Raw genomic sequence first — 16,552 nt, forward strand, 5'->3', positions numbered from 1 at the left:
GCTTGAGCCACCGCGCCCGGCCAGGTATTCTTTTTATCACTAATTCTGTCCACACTGAATTCTGGATCAGCATGTTGCTGATGTAAGATTTGAATATTAAAGACAATCAGAAACAAACCATAATTGTGAAGTTCATTTCAGTTCAGGTGACCTTATTTTTACTGAACCTATATGCACGTGTGAATATAGATGTAAATATGTACATATTTATATAAGCAGATGGATAACTACATACATATTAATAAATATATGTATAAAGCACCCAAGTATTCTTACGATCTTTAGATTACACTAATCTTCTAGAATCAGTGGTCAATTTAAAGGAAAAGCTTTATATAGAACAACAGTTTTATTAGAAACTCTATTTTGGAGAATAAAAATAAGATCCCACAATCATCATAAAACAGATATCCCTTCTGCCAGATGAGAGTGAGTTCTAGTCTAACCGGTGAATAGCAGAGTAAGCACTGTCTGATTTAGGTAATAAAAGGATTACAGAAAAACTTACCTGCAAGTATTACATTCAAACTGACCAGCTGAAAAGAACACATATATGATGCAGAATGGTTCCTTGAGAAGTGCCGAGTACCATGCCCAAGTTAAGAGTCATCTCAGGACATTTCTATTCACAATGGCAGGTAATAGCCATGCCAGTGCCCCCGGATTCCACGTTCTTTTTATTTTTGAGATGGAGTCTTGCTCTGTCACCCAGGCTGGAGTGCAGTGGCATGATCTCGGTTCACTGCAACCTCTGTCTCCTAGGTTCAAGCGATTCCCCTGCCTCAGCCTCCCAAGTAGCTGGGACTACAGGCATGCATCACCACGCCTCGCTAATTTTTTTGTACTTTTAGTAGAGATGGGGTTTCACCATGTTGGCCAGGCTGGTCTTGAACTCCTGACCTTAGGTGATTTGCCTGCCTCAGCCACCCAAAGTGCTGGGATTACAGGCATGAGCCACCATGCCTGGCTGGATTCCGCATTCTTATTCTACATGCTACTGGACCTACCAGCTTTTGTTGGAACAACTCCCAAAATCAGAAGATGAGTTTTCTGACAATTATTCTTAAGAAAGAAGGACATCCTGAAAGGAGTCAGGCATAATATGAGAAGACAGCCAAGAAGGGGAAACAAAGCTCATTCTCACACACAAAATGACTGCTCATCACAGTTTGTTGTGGTTTGTATGTTGATTTGTTTAAAAAAAAAAAAAAAAACCCAAAGAATAAAGCTTGGTTTCTCTATACCCAGAGTAAGAAGTCATTCCTTCAGCAAAAAAATGTATGCAGGAATAGCATTTCTGTGAACTAAGAAAGTCAAGAAGATGCTTGCATATGTTCTTAAAACTGTGGCTTTTCAAAAGCTAGAGTGATCCTGTGGTTCCCAGGGAAATGAGATGGCCTGTTCCCCAGATGAGAGTAAGTTCCGAACAGCGTCATCTCGGCCAGAGAATAGAGACAGTATACTATAAACCTTCATGATTCAGCTGGGAGCACACGTTCTCAACCTGACAGGCAAGGATGGGTGTTTTAAATACAGCAGGAAAGATGATTCACTGGTGTTCAGTATATTTTTTAGAGGATAGGGTACAGGTGTCCCTGTCAACTTAAAAGGAAGGTTGTCCCTGTCAACTTAAATCAGTTTACTGATTTCTATGTTATACAATATTATCAAAGCTAATATTGATGTGTGGGTAAATTTAGATGATTCTTTTTCTTTTTTTTTGAGAAAGGGTCTCATTTTGTCACTCAGGCTGGAGTGCAATGGCATGATCATGGCTCACCCTGAGCTCAGGTGATCCTCTCATCTCAGCCTCCCAAGTAGCTGGGAATATAGGCACACATCACCACTCCTGACTACTTTCTGTATCTTTTGTAGAGATGGGGTTTTGTCATGTTGCTCAGGCTGGTCTCAAACTCCTGGGCTCAAGTGATCCACCTGCCTCAGCCTCCAAAAGTGCTGAGACTACAGGTGCACACCACTACACCTGATTAATTTTTGTATTTCTTGTAGAGATGGGGCTTTGCCATGTGGCCTAGGTTAGTCTCAAACTCCTGGGCTCAGGTGATCCACCTGCCTCAGCCTCCCATAGTGCTGGGATTACAGGGGTAAGCCATCATGCTTAGCTTAGTTTAGATGAATCTTTATAGTAGTATATACTAAGACACTACTGATTATAAGATGTACTATTGATTCACTAATATTTGTTTTCCAGGAAAAAAAGAAACGATTCCATTCAATGCTCACATTGATAATAATATATACCTTGATTTCAGAAATACTAGTATTTCTGGAAAAAAAAGTACATATTAGAATCAAAGAAATGTAATGTGTTTCTTACCAACAGACTTAAAAGTTTTGGGGGATAAGCCAATTTCTGGTAAGTAAGATGAACCCACCTAGAGGAATGTTCTGGCCTTAGAAGTTGTTTAACATAAAATCCAATTCCAGGACGAAGGGACAGAATCTTGTAAGGACGGGAAAGGGCAGATGGGCACTTGCTCCAGGTGCATCAGCACCACTTCCCAGGTGCCTTGGGCATCACGCTAGAGGCCTGCTCTTTGGCACCCAGTCAGATACAGACATTCTCAAGGGTAAGGTTTTTATCATTCCTCTACTTACTTCTACAAGGGTCACCATTCTTAAAGCAATGATTGTCTTTTCCTTCCTCTTCCTCTGTTTGTCTTTTCTTCCCAGGCTGATGTTGGAATGCTTTTCTCAAGACTGGCTTCCTGCCATCTTCCTCCACTTCAATCTCACAGGTGGGCTCCAGCTGTGGCATTGGCCTCTCTTCATCTGAGTTGTCGAAGGGCTCATTCAGTACTTCTGTTGTCTCTGAAATGGTCTCTGTTGTTACACTGCTGTTGATCCTCCTGCGTTTACGACCCCTTTTCTTCTTTAGTACAAAAGGCCTCTGAAATTAATTCCAAACATAACACATAAGAGCTCATGAGAAATTAAATGGTTGAGTCGACATGCAGTAGGCGTGTACTGAACACGTGTCTGAGAATCTTACACGTAGAGACTTCTGTAATGCCTTTGTATTTAACCTTCCATTTGATGTTTAACATCCCTCTCGGGCTCCAACTACACAGGCAAGTGTTTTCCAAATAAAACAGTTGTTTACTCAAGCAGATGCTTTGAGAGGGAACATCCTAGCAGCTTGACTGGAGATTTTAAAAACTAAGCTTTGCTTTTCTAGTATATATTTTCCAAGTGGTACTTGCTGGCTTCAATACTCCTCACATCACAGACATTTAAGTTCATCACAGACTCTAATGTCTTTATAAATGGTGCTGTAATTAACTAGCCACAGGGTTAACACATTTAATACTTGATAAATCCTCTTGAAGGAGCACCCACTATACGGACAGCACTGGGAAATATGATACAAGACCAACCTACTTGTTCTCATTCCACAGGCCTTCAGGAACTATGAAAATGAAAGGAAAGGTACTTGAAGAAAGGATTACTGTTTAAAATGTTAACAGAGTCAAGTACTGGTGGCTGCTGAGATGTAAGCAACTGATAACCTGGCAAAATATTTTAATAGAAGGCATCTAAAAACGTTAAAGACATGCCAGATGTCTTATTTGTATGACATAAAATATTTTTTCTTTTATTTTCTTTTGTAGAGACAGGGTTTTGCCATGTTGCCTAGGCTGGTCTTGAACTCCTGAGCTCAAGTGGTCCACCCGCCTTGGCCTCCCAAAGTGCTGGGATTATAGGCGTGAGCCACCGCACCTGACCTAAAAATATTTTTTCTGTTTGCACTAAAGGTTGGCACAAATGACTCCGTAATTGTAATTATAAAATATTTTCCCCCCAGCAAAAAAGTTTTTAATGACACAAAATTCAAAGAGGAATAGCAGGTAGATTTGCTGCTAAGATGTAATTGTTGCCCCCCAAATTACTGAAAATACACTGCAAAGAAGGATTCAATATGCTTGGTTAAAAGCTAACCTCCAGGTAAACTGTACTCAAGAATTATTATTATTATTATTTTAAAAATATTTATTTATTTTTTATATATAGAGAGAGTATTGCTGTGTTGCCCAGGCTGGTCTTGAACTCCTGAGCTCAAGTGATCCTCCTGCCTCAGCTTCCCAAAGCATGGGGATTATAGGCGTGAGCCACTGTGTCTGGCCTCCAAGTATTCTTGTGTCTTACTTTTGTAATGCTCTGAATGCTCACTGAAGCACACACATAGCCGGTTAATCATATTCCGTAATTTAACATTTACGGTTATTATTCCCCCAGTCTGCCTGTCCTCTTTAATCCACGAGGGAATTTTCCCTAATATGAAGGAAGCCAAGGTAGAGAACTGGTTTTCTTCAGGTTGAGTCCAGTTCAGATCATGCCTTGGATGATTCTTGTTTTTGATAGTTTTAGAACAAGTTTCTTTTATTATATATACAACACATGAATACACACTCCTAAGAAATGGAAACATTATTCTTAAGCCTGACGTCTACTTTGTGGGATGTTCCTTTCTACCCTTCCAGAAGACTGCCAAGCCTAGAAGAGTGCTGAGCTGGGAGTTAGAACAGCAAGTTCCCTAACAGATGCCATATCGGATGGCCTTGGGCAGAGCCTTAAGCTTGTATTGTGATATCTCTATCAGTCTTGCCTGAACTAACAATATTGGCTCTCCTCTACGTCCCAGATAGATACGGAAGACAAAGATATCAGATCTGGGTGAGCAGTTACCTAAAAACAAAGTCAATTCTTTACTTTCTGTACCATTGGAGATGATATGGTCTATCTGGAGACACCACTGGACTACTAAGATCTGAGGAGATTCAGTAATGCTTTCTAACAATTCTGTGCCAAGGACAAGAGAAAGAAACAGCATGAAGGGCACTGGACTTGGAGTCTTTTGGTTTTGTTTTGAGACAGAGTTTCGCTCTTGTTGCCCAGGCCGGAGTGCAATGGTGCCGTCTTGGCTTACTGCAACCTTTGCCTCCCTGGGTTCTCCTGCCTCAGCCTCCTGAGTAGCTGGAATTACAGGTGCGTGCTACCATGCCTGGCTAACTTTTTGTATTTTTAGCAGAGACGGGGTTTCACCACATTAGCCAGGCTGGTCTTGATCTCCTGACCTCAGGTGATCCGCCCGCCTCAACCTCCCAAAGTGCTTGGATTACAGGCATGAGCCACTGCGCCCAGCCCAGGCTTGGAGTCTTGAGCACGCATTTGGTTTTGCTTCCATCTCTAATGAGTCATATGACCTTACAGAAGTCTCCTGGCCTCTAGGTCTTGGAGGGTGGTTTAAGTGCTCTCCGGGGCCCCTTTCTGTTCCCATAAACCTCAGTTACTCTACTCCTGCAGACCAGCAGGTGGCAGTGATTACTAGACTACGAGGCTGGCCTGTCCCTGGTTTCCTGTCACAGCGCTAACAAACCTCAAAAAGTAAACATAATCATGACTGTGAGATAAACGATCATGACATATGATCAGCGGGACTGGCTACACACACATAAACTACGACTAAAGAACAGAGAGTGAAATACTAATAGAGAGAATGTCTGCAATGACAAATAAGATTTGATGGAAGGTGACTCAGATAGAAAATCTAAACAGACACCGACCTTTCTCTTTATGGCAACTGACTGTGGTTTTGTCAGTCTCGGGGGAGAGCTTTGAATATTTTCTTCTTCTTCTTCTTCTTCCTCTTCTTCCTCCTCTTCGTCCTCTTCCTCTTCCTCCTCCTCCTCTTCCTCCTCCTCCTCGTCCTCTTCCTCCTCCTCCTCCTCCTCCTCTTCTTCACTGCTCTCTTTAGAGAGCTCCAGCAGCTGCCCTCGCTCCCCTGTGACTGGCCGGCTCTCCGGGGAATGCAAATATTTATTTTTCGATTGTACTTTTGCAGGTGATTGCCTACTGTTAGCTCTAGTTGACAGGACTTCTTGTTCCTCCTTCTCCCAGCAGCTAGCTTGTTCCATTAGCCGCTCAGCCTAAGTGGGGAGGGTAAAAATGGTGGCCAGTGAGAGGGCAGTTACACAGCCAGAGCCTCTGAGGATCAATAGCAAAGTGTCTCTAAGTCGGTTCTGATCAGGACAGCCAGCCGGCCAAGCACATTCCAGCTGCATCATCTCAGGAACCTTTTGCATCAGTTAGGATAACAAATCAAAGAAGATTGGGTTTCATGGGATATTTAGCAGTATTAATGATGCAGCGAATTGATTTGAGTCCTTTATCACTACATTACATGCTCACTGGCATGGAGCACTTTAAGCAAGTTCATAAACACAAAGAATCGATTGACACTGCAGCCTTGGAGCTCAGCACCGAATTTGATCTGATTACATGCTCTCAGTAGTAAAAAATGCTGCTTTGTAATCAATGATAAATGTTCCATTTTTCATACTCAATTCAATAAAATTATCATGTCTTACCATGAAACCTCAGTTAGGATAAATTAGTGCCATATCATTTCACATGCTATCTCTACATAACCAAGCTTTTGACAATGATCTTAATGACTTTCTTAGCCTAAGAATGCTACAAGATTGAGGTTACACAACTTAGGATGATAAAGACAATCATTACCTCTTTCTCAGCTTCTCGCTCTTCTTCAGACACTGCAGCATTAGAAATTAAAATTGGGGTCCACCTCAGACTGTCTGGATCAAGTTCATTGGCTCTGGAACAGGTTTTCAGCTTTTCCATGTGGCTCAGTATCAACTTTTCCCGTCTAATGATGACAAATCTGTAATGTGATAAGGCAGAACAAGATGTAATCACAAGCTGAAATGTCACTTCAGCTTCACATACGGACATATGCTAGCACTAACGTTACCTGGGTTAGGAAAAATCAGAAAGCACCTCAATGAGAGGGTACAGAACACTGGAATCCAACCAGCAAAAAAGTGTCATTTCATGTATTATTTTTAGGAGAAAAGGTTTGTTAATAGTGTTGGGGAACCTCGATCTTTAACTGGAATGAATGCACCTATCTCCAGGGGCCCTTTCTGGTGTGGGATGCCTGAGCCACGGAGCTGCCCAGGACTCACCTGCCATCTCTCTTGTCGATCATGTGGAGGTGCTGCAGAGTGGTGGCAATGTCATGTGGGCACATGCCCGTTGCTCTGCTAATTGCTTTGATGCTGATGTGCCTCTCATGGTGGTGGTAGAGATACTCTAAGATGACGCTCTTCCAATATGCCAGGTAGGAGAGACGGCCCAGATCGGAGAGAGGCTTTTCAGGAGACCCTGCTTGGCCTTCTCTTCTAGAAAGCAAATAGCCTAGGGCAGAAAAAATAAAGGGGCATTTCTCACTGTGGCATTCCCAGAGCTTAGAACAGGAGCCACTAGAAGTAATATGAGTAGCGACAAGGTAAAAACATCACACCAGAGAAGTGCATTCGCTTTAAGAATGTAGCCCCTTCCCAGTTATAGTGATTTGATCTCTGTGAAGTTTATGCTCCTGAACCTTTGACAGTGGCACTCTAAGTCAATTTACGCAGCTAGCAGCAGCATTCCAAACACATATTGTGGCATATTTCACAAAGACTAAAAGCGATGGCTGAAGACATTACTCCTGGTAAGTCTCAACATCTAAGTCTCTTACAGCTTTAGATTCTTCCAAAAACGAAATGTCAGGCACTTACTCAGAAATCCTGTCAAGGGACCACCCCAAACATTAATGGGCAAGTTGTTTTCCACAGGAAGGACCTAATGACCCTTTGACAGCTGGGTCTTAATAAAAAGAGAAGGACCTCTGTTGACTCAAGAGTCTATATTGCTTGTTACATTTAACTAGCAGGTTGATCTGAAGCTTTGTTTTAGGACTAATAAAAGAATGTCTTTCAACTCAACTGCTGTGACTCACATCAGCTCCACTAGCTCGATTTTCACCTCTTTCATAGAAATTAATTTACAATCCAATCCCAGAACATTGCTCCTACAAATTAAAACAAAACAAATTCCTTAAAACAACCTATTGCATGTATGCTCAGAAAATCCCCCGGCATCTTAAGCTTTTGAACGCATTTTACAGCATTACTGTGACGGTTCCTTGGCAAAGGAACTTTAAAAATGAAAAAAAAGAAAAAGAAAAAAAAGAAAAAAAAAAGAAACCAGCCCTTTAAATCCACTTGAAGGTAATGAATGAAAGCTGGCAGCTGTCTTGGTAATTAAGAGCCACTTATGGAGTAGAAAAGAAATGCTATAAACTAATGATGTCTACCTTGCTCTAATTATCTATTTCAACAGCCTCACCTTCATGAACTTCCTAAGTTTAAACAAACATCAACCACATACAGTAGGTGGCAGCACTGACAAAATCATACTGCTCTGTAAACCACCCAAATCTTCAGCATTTTTCTTCTTTATCTACATTTCCAAAATGGCTGCATTCTCAAGAATTTTCTCAATTTTAGGGTTATTTTTTGTTAAAGAAGAAATCAATGTCTCTGATGCATTTTCCTGCCTCTCAAAATCACTGCAAATACAGTAATGCAGAAATATAAAACAAGCATCCAGCCTGAACCCTCAAAGGATATAATCATAGCATTTTGCATTTTGATGGCTTTAATCTGAATGCCATTACAAAGAATGGGCGTAAATTTAACTTCAGGTTTTGCTAAGGTCTTTTGACTTACTTGTCTCTTTAACCCATGTTTAAGTGCAAAGTATTTGACTGAATGCAAACAAGCACCACAACATTCTACAGTGAAACCACTGTCTACATGTAATTTGGCAGCAGGCTGGGGCTTTCAATAGCAGTGTGTCAGGAATGCTAACACAGTGATGGCCACTGTGCCGAAGCCAGACCACACTGTGTCCTGTCAACACGGAGAAGAGCTCTCTATGTCTCTGTGTCGCCAGAGTACGAAGGGGGCCCACACCTCAGAATACAGATAATTGGCACATCCGTCACCTGCCTCCAAAGTGCCTGGCACATGCTGAGAAATGTACTCAGGTGCCCGGGGGGTCCCAGCTTTGTACTCCTGGGGGGTGAGAACCATAGAGCCGTGGATATGGAACTATCCCCTTTTGTCCATGAGATCCCACAATTAAAAGTCCCCTGCAGTGAGTGTGAAAGTCCCCAGTTCTCTACTGGTTCTTATTTGAATCCAGCAGTCAAGGACAGAAAGCCCCACTCCTCTCAGTCTTGCAGAAAGAATTCTGTACAACCAAGTGTTCATACCAAAGTGGTATGTGTCCCCCCATACCTTATGTCCCCCACTACGATAGGCCAGCTTACCCCGAAGCACATGTGTTCCTTTGTTCTGTCTCCCCACTACAGTCCCTAATCTGGAAGGCAGCAGCAGCCAGCATCAGGAAAACCCACGCTTTCCGCAGCTGTTCGTGCTTTCACACCCTGAAGTGGCGCAGACACACCCTGTCAGGGCCTGAGCCTAAATGGGTTAGGCCACTCAAACTAGCAGGCAACTTAGGGTCCATGGGGAGCATTTAGGCATAAACCTTTTAGCACCTGCTACTTCTACCATGTTAAGTGGCTGTCTCCTGGGACACTCCCTTGGACACAGACTTCAGGCTATGGAATGATAGTCACGGAAGAGTCCTGGGGAGGTGGCAACAGGGTGATGAGCCCTGTTGGGCGTGGGTACACTGAGAGCCCAGTGGTCTTTCTCAGCAAACACCCTTGCACTGTGCTTGCAAAGGCCAGGAGAAAGCAGGGAGTGGCCAACACCTGCCAGGAGGTCATGCTTCCCTGGGTGCTGGAAAGAAGACGACTACAAACCCAAGCTCCAGCCACAGCACAGGAGGCGGGTGTGCAGGGATGACGTGCACCAACACTGCAGACTGCACAAGGCCACTACCCAAAGGGACCACTGCATGGCTTGCCGTGGGTTTTTCCCTCTCCTCTCTGACTCATGAGACTCTCAAGGAACTAACAATAGCAGCAGCCGGCACTTATGCCAGGAGCCATTTGGAAGTCCACAGTCTCCTCATGTAAGAGAAAACAGAATCCATCAAAACGATCAAAATGAACAAAGATACATTTCTGATTCCTTGCTAGTTAAATGAACTCACTTGTAATATGTTCAACTGCAGAGCTTAGAAGAAGTGTGTCATGTCCACTCCACTGGTGCGCTTGGCGGATGTAGGACAGAATTCCATTTGAACCTGCAGCAGCACTTCCTCTCAGAAGGCTGCAGCTGGTGGCACTTCACTACTCTGACCTTCATAACATGCGATGTTTTAAAAAAGGAATTTCTTGCCACCTTTTGTTTCTTTGTACTTTTTTTTTTTGAGACAGAGGCTTGCTCTGTTGCCCAGGCTGGAGTGCAATGGCGCGATTTGGGCTCACAGCAACCTCCACTTCCCAGGCTCAAGGCTCAAGCGATTCTCCTGCCTCAGCTTCCTGGGTAGCTGGGATTATAAGCGCCAGCCACCAGGCCTGGCTAATTTTTGCATTTTTAGTAGAGACAGGGTTTCACCGTGTTGGCTAGGCTGGTCTCGAACTCCTGACCTCAATCCCTCAAGTGCTGGGATTACAGGTGTGAGCCACTGTGCCTGGCCTCTTTCTATTTTTTCTAGGCTCTTCACAACATAATTACAATATAGCCCATTTAAAGAATAATTTTTGGTAAGAACATTTTACTTATTGAGTAATCATAGAGATGTGGTGGTTTAAGTTACAGCTCTTAAATTTAACTTACCAAAAGGATTCCAAATAATTGATCTAAGATGCAGGGAAATAAAAAGCACTTATCTTGGCCGGGTGCGGTGGCTCATGCCTGTAATCCCAGCACTTTGGGAGGCTGAGGCGGGCGGATCACCTGAGGTCAGGAGTTCGAGACCAGCCTGACCAACATGGAGAAACCCTGTCTCTACTAAAAACACAAAATTAGCCAGGCGTGGTGGCACATGCCTGTAATCCCAGCTATTCGGGAGGCTGAGGCAGGAGAATCACTTGAACCCGGGAGGCAGAGGTTGCGGTGAGCTGAGATCACGTCATTGCACTCCAGCCTGGGCAACAAGAGTGAAACTCCGTCTCAAAAAAAAAAAAAAAAAAAAAAAAGGCACTTATCTTGGAAGCTGGTGTATTATCCTGAAGGATCTGAAACAAGTACAATATACCCCTGGTGAACAGATTCCCACAGTGCTTTAACACTTCTCCTTAACTCGGGATACTTTCAATCAGAAAACCTCAGCTCTCCCTGGAGAAACCTGGCTGTTTCAGATGGAAAACAAAGTGATGTTTGGAGGACAAATCCCAGTGGCTGCAGTATAATTAATCGCTGGTGAAATTATTCCCTTGAACTTGTCTGTGAGCCAGAGGTGCTAGTGAACAGCACTTACTCTGTGAGTGGGAGCCTTGTAATTGAAAACGGGGTAGCCCATAAACCCCTCATCCACATCAACTATCTTGATCATAGCAAAAGCTGGCTTCCTCTTTTGCTTTACTGGAATTACTTATCCTGGGGAAGGTGACATCTGAGTTGCAGTATATAGGCCACATAATCAATTCAAAAGATTATCAAGATGTCTACTTAAAGGGAAAGGAAGAACAGTGCAACTTCTGTCTATAAAAAGTAAGCATTTCTAAGCTGTACTGCATGGAACCCAAGTGTGCCTCACCTCTGTTAAGGCTGAACTACTTGTTGTAAGACAATCAAATCTCATGTTAACTAGCCCTGATTCCTTGGAGTTTGAAATGGTTAACTTTCCCCCAGGGGGAGAAAATCAAAGTGGTAGAGAGTTACCTCATGTAGTTACCTCATGGATCTATTAGGATAAGGAAGGAGCTATCTAGACAAGGTCAAGATTTGTTTTTGCAGACCCAAATTCCCAAATTAAATTTAATTCCCAGCATAATAACTGTAATGTTAATGCTCACTGAAAATGAAAATTCCTTCCCTTTAAACTAGTGGTATTCAAGGGTATAAATGGACCATAGTAGAATCATGTTCTCAGGCAAGGGCATGGATAGGGACAGGGATCTCCCCTGACACGGGCAGACACCCTCACCCCTGCACACCTCCATCTTCCACTACCTGGAACCAAACCATATGAACTTCCTCAAACACCAAAGTGTAAACTTTGGCAAGCTACTCACTCCCAACTTCCATCTGTCTGGATTATGTGAGTTTGGGGTCACCAGCTGCTTTTAGGGGATGATAATCTTTGAGGATTACACACTTTTCATCAGACACCTGTTTAGTTCAGTAAATCCTGCTGAAAGGTCTGTATCAGTCGACAGCACTGGGTTTGCAAGCCTGGGAACAGACACCAGACCAGGGATTTATGGTAGCTTTCGAGCACAGGAAATCTGATGACTCTAACCAAGTCATCTCATGCTTGGAGATGGCAATTCACTGGTCTGTACACTTATCTGTTCCTGGTTTCTGGTGCAGAGCAGCACTGTGACCAAGTGGATGAATGGCATGTTATCAGTTTAAATAATGATAAATGAATCTGACAGCCTATTTGTATCTCCTCGTTTAAATTTTGTGGTGATTTTGCAATTAGTGCAGAGGAAGTTGAACCTTAGTCCTCACAGCATTTTAAGAGAACAGCTGTGCTCTAAATGACCTGTGACCTGCCTGATATCTTACTGCTTTCCACTTATTAAAAGATACAGGTGCCTCCTTGGCAAAGATAGAAATTTTGAATTTTTCAGATATTTTTACATTTTAAGAGATTGGTGTTGAAACTGTGGAAGTTTAAGACCTCTCTCCCGTAAGTCCTATGGACATGATGTAATTATATAAGAACTTGAATAAATGCTGCTTATCAAGATCTCAGTGTGGAGACCTGTGGCATCAACATCACCTAACAACTTGCTAGAACTTTAAATTCTCAGAACCTATCTCAGACCTGCTGAATCAGAATCTTTGGTGGGGAGAGGCAGAGCCCAGTATCTGTGCTTTCGGAAGTTCCCCAAGTGATTCTGATGTACCTGAGTTTGAAAACCACTGCTAGAAACCTGCTCTGAAGCTGCTGGCTTTGATGAGGGTGTGGCCACTGAAGACAGTATGACTGAAGAATCTCAAATAGGTGAGACCTCACTCAGCTCCTTGGATGGCAGATAACTGAATAATGGACTCGCCAAAGCCCCACCAAACTGAAATCTGGCTAGAGGTCACTGAGTTGCCAAATCGCTTTGTGCAGACGTTCTATGCCTCTGCTTAACAGCACGGACTCTGGTTCAGTAGGTCTGGTGTGGGGCTTGAGATTCTGCACGTCTAACAACTTCCTGTGGCATGGACCACACTTGAATAGCAATTGTTTATACTTTAAATCAGTGGTTTTCAAATGCTTTGGTCTCAGGACTCAAAGAGCTTTTGCTTATAAGGGCTCTATCTATTGATTTTACTGAGAAATTTGACAAATATTTATTAATTTATTTAAAAGATAACAATAAACCCATTATGTAACATTTTTTAAATGAAAAAATAACCTACACTTTCTAAAATATAAATAAAATTTATAGTGAATAAGAGTGGCATTATTTCACGTTTTGCAAATTTCTTTAACTTCTGGCCTAAGAGAAGCCAGTCAGATTCTCTCTTTCTCTATTTTTCTCTATTTTGTTCTTTTTCTTTTTCAAGAAGACAGGGTCTCCCCATGTTGCCCAGGCTGGTCTCAAACTCCCAGGCTCAAGCGATACTCCCACCTCAGTCTCCCAAAGTGCTGGGATTACAGGCGTGAGCCACCACACCTGCTTGCTAGATTTCATAGATTGCTTTGGTATTGAATCTGTTGTGATACCACAGGTCATGACATTCTGGAAAACTCCTCTGTATCCTCATGAAAAAATGAAAGGAAAAAGGAAAAAGAGTATCTTAGTACTACTAGGAAAATAGTTATGACGTTGTAGACTCACTGAACCATACTTTGAGACCATGTACATTAAACAAAGATGAGAATTTTTTGAAGCTGGGCAACAGGGCACCGGTATTTAAAAACAATATGTCATATATTGCATACAACATGACAGATCATGGGAGGCTCTATGGGTGGGTGAACAGCATGGGCCCTGGAGCCAGACTGCCCAGAATGGAATCTGGGGTCCACCACGTACCAGCTGTGTGACCTTGGGGATTTTATTTAACCTCTCTGTGCTTCAGATCCCTCATCCATATGATGTGAATAATAATTGTACCTAACTCTTACAGTTCTGGTAAGGATTGAGTTAATATGAAGCATGCAGAACAGTGCTTGACACATTACAGTAATCCTAATAAGTGTTAGCTATGATTATTATTCAACATATTGAATGAATCAAATCTCAAGGTGATCATTTGGGTAACTAAATATCCTTAAGGTAGGGGAAATAAATAAAATTTGGACAGAAGGAAAGCAACAGAGACAGACTGCTCTATTGAATCAGATTGAGAAAAGCTAACTTTCTTTTCCTACTTTTGCCTGAGGAACCTGAAAACCATTCCATGGACTCAGACAGAAGCTCTCCTCTCATCCCACCCTTCCTTCCTCTCCCCTCCCCCCAGCTAACCACCCAGATACAAATTGAATTAAAGAAAGAGGCCACGAAAAAAATTCTGCCTTAGGAGTGGTCTTCAGAAATGGCAACAAAGTTCCCAGCAAACACAGTTCTGTGTCCCCAAATTCGCTTTGGCCCCTTAGTCCTTAACTTCAAGGACTATCCTTAGGAAATGGCAAGCCCATGCAACCACAGAAACAGTGACTGCTTAGGGCTTCAGCAGAGCCCAGGGACAGTCCCAAGACCGATGAAAGACTCAAATATTTTACAAGACTCAAGTGTGTCTCTGGAAAAATGGCCTGACCCAGTGAAACCCTGAGCATGGAGACAGCATGTCTTTGGGGAAGGAGACTGGCTGCCCTGGGTCACATACCAGCCTGTTACTCTTAAGTCCCTCTCTTAGATCTCTCTTCTCTGGGATCCCACAAGCTCCTCAGCAGACCTTCAGTGCTGAGCTCTTCCCCAAGGGGCCACTGGTTTTTCTTACTGAATGTCCCTACCCCTCCAAGTCCATTCCAGAGTGGAATGGTCTTCCTTCAACTTCCCCAGTGGAAGATGTATGGCAGGTACATGAATCCTCCAATGCTGTGTGGTGTGCCCGTGTCTCTGAGCTGACCAACCATGCTGGGATTTACCAGATAGTTCCATGGTTCTGTGGGTAGGTGTGCACTCCCTTGAGGGGGTGGTCATTCTGCATGTCAGTCCCCCAGGTAAAAGGTACAGGTGCTTAGAAAGAAAATGAACTCACAAGTAGGGCATCAGGCAGCAGGGAAGGGGACTTCCCTCCCTCTGCACCACCCCTGTGTTGAGAAGCATGCACCTCTGTGGATGTGCTCCTGAGCCGGAGGTGCCGGCGTAGCACGTGCCACATGGAAGCAGCCTGAGGGCCAGAGACAGCTGTGTGAGATGGCGTTTATAACTGATTCTCTTACCCAGTGAGAGAATTAATTGCTCCTTTTTCTTTTATTTTTGGGACAGGGTCTCACTCTATCACCCAGGCTGGAGTGCAGTGGTATGATCCTGGCTCACTGCAGCCTCACCTTTCTGGGCTCAAGAGATCCTCCCACCTCAGCCTCCCAAGTAGCTGGGACAACAAGTGCACACCACCATGCTTGACTAATGTTTGTATTTTTTGTAGAGACGGGGTTTCACCATGATGCCCAGGCTGGTCTCAAACTCTTCGGTTCAAGCAACCCTCTTGCCTCAGCCTCCCAAAGTGCTGGGATTACAGGTGTGAGCCACTGAGCCTGGCCTACTGCTCCTTCTTCTGTCTTCAAGTGTAGCCCAGTGGTTCTCGACCCTGCCTGCACGTCAGAATCACCTGGGACTTTACAAAGCCACAGATGTCTGGTTTCAGATATATTATGGGTTCCATTAAGGAAAGGGCCTTGGGGACTATACTTGGGCCAGAATATTAAATGGGGTGCAGCACCACTTCTTCATTTTTGCCACCTCACAGGGCTTTGGTGGTGGCCGTGGTGCCTAATGAGAAATCCCAGCAGCAGGCAAATCTTAGCGAAATAGAGGCACTCCGAATTAAGGTGGGGGAGGATGGCCACTCCGTAAAGAACTGTGTGATACACTTCACAGAGTTTCATTTCGTTAAACATTCAACTGAGGAGTATTTGTGAGTGTATGGTGCGCCACCACAACCTAGTTCCTGGTCTAGTGGATTAGAAGAATACATTTTTTTTTAATAAGATGACTACAAAATAGATTCATCCTTCAATTTCCTTGTTAGGAAAACGAGGTACCTGCCACACGATAAAATGATCACAGAAGGAGAGATGTTATACTTTGTCAGTATCATTTATGCCCCAACTAAAATTGTTTGGGGAAGGCGAGAATTTTTAAAAATATGTTGACATAAGAATAGCTTACCAAATTGTTGAAGTAACCAAATTGTTCACGAAGCCCATTGCCTATCACCAAGCTAAGTTAATGCTCTGATTTGTGACCCAGAGGCACTTTCAGTTAGGTGACGATAAAGCCCCAGTGCCATGGCCCTTCGGCATGACAGAAATGAGAAAGGCACGCAGAGGAAGGTCTTCCTCTTTGACCTTTTAAATTTTCTACAGTTCAAACCACTTTTAAATTCTGGGATATTTTAGGAAGAATACATTTATTTTAAAATATAAA

The 16,552-nt window shown here is 43.2% G+C and overlaps 1 protein-coding gene across 3 annotated transcripts in view; it reads right to left on the reverse strand.

Moving 5' to 3' along the window:
* The window catches only part of KAT6B (lysine acetyltransferase 6B), a 211,157-nt gene that overhangs the window by 5,377 nt on the left and 189,228 nt on the right, over positions 1-16,552 (reverse strand). For all 3 annotated transcript variants that reach the window (XM_017871917.1, XM_017871916.1, XM_017871918.1), the window contains exons 14-17: positions 7,008-7,239; positions 6,544-6,703; positions 5,586-5,948; positions 2,620-2,911 (exon numbers count right to left, since the gene is read on the reverse strand). In XM_017871917.1, coding sequence (XP_017727406.1) covers positions 2,620-2,911; positions 5,586-5,948; positions 6,544-6,703; positions 7,008-7,239 — 1,047 coding nt within the window. The remainder of the gene's footprint in view (positions 1-2,619; positions 2,912-5,585; positions 5,949-6,543; positions 6,704-7,007; positions 7,240-16,552) is intronic.

The sequence above is a fragment of the Rhinopithecus bieti genome, unplaced genomic scaffold (genome assembly GCF_001698545.2).
Source record: "Rhinopithecus bieti isolate Rb0 unplaced genomic scaffold, ASM169854v2 scaffold_6022, whole genome shotgun sequence".
In the NCBI taxonomy this organism is placed as follows: Eukaryota; Metazoa; Chordata; class Mammalia; order Primates; family Cercopithecidae; genus Rhinopithecus; species Rhinopithecus bieti.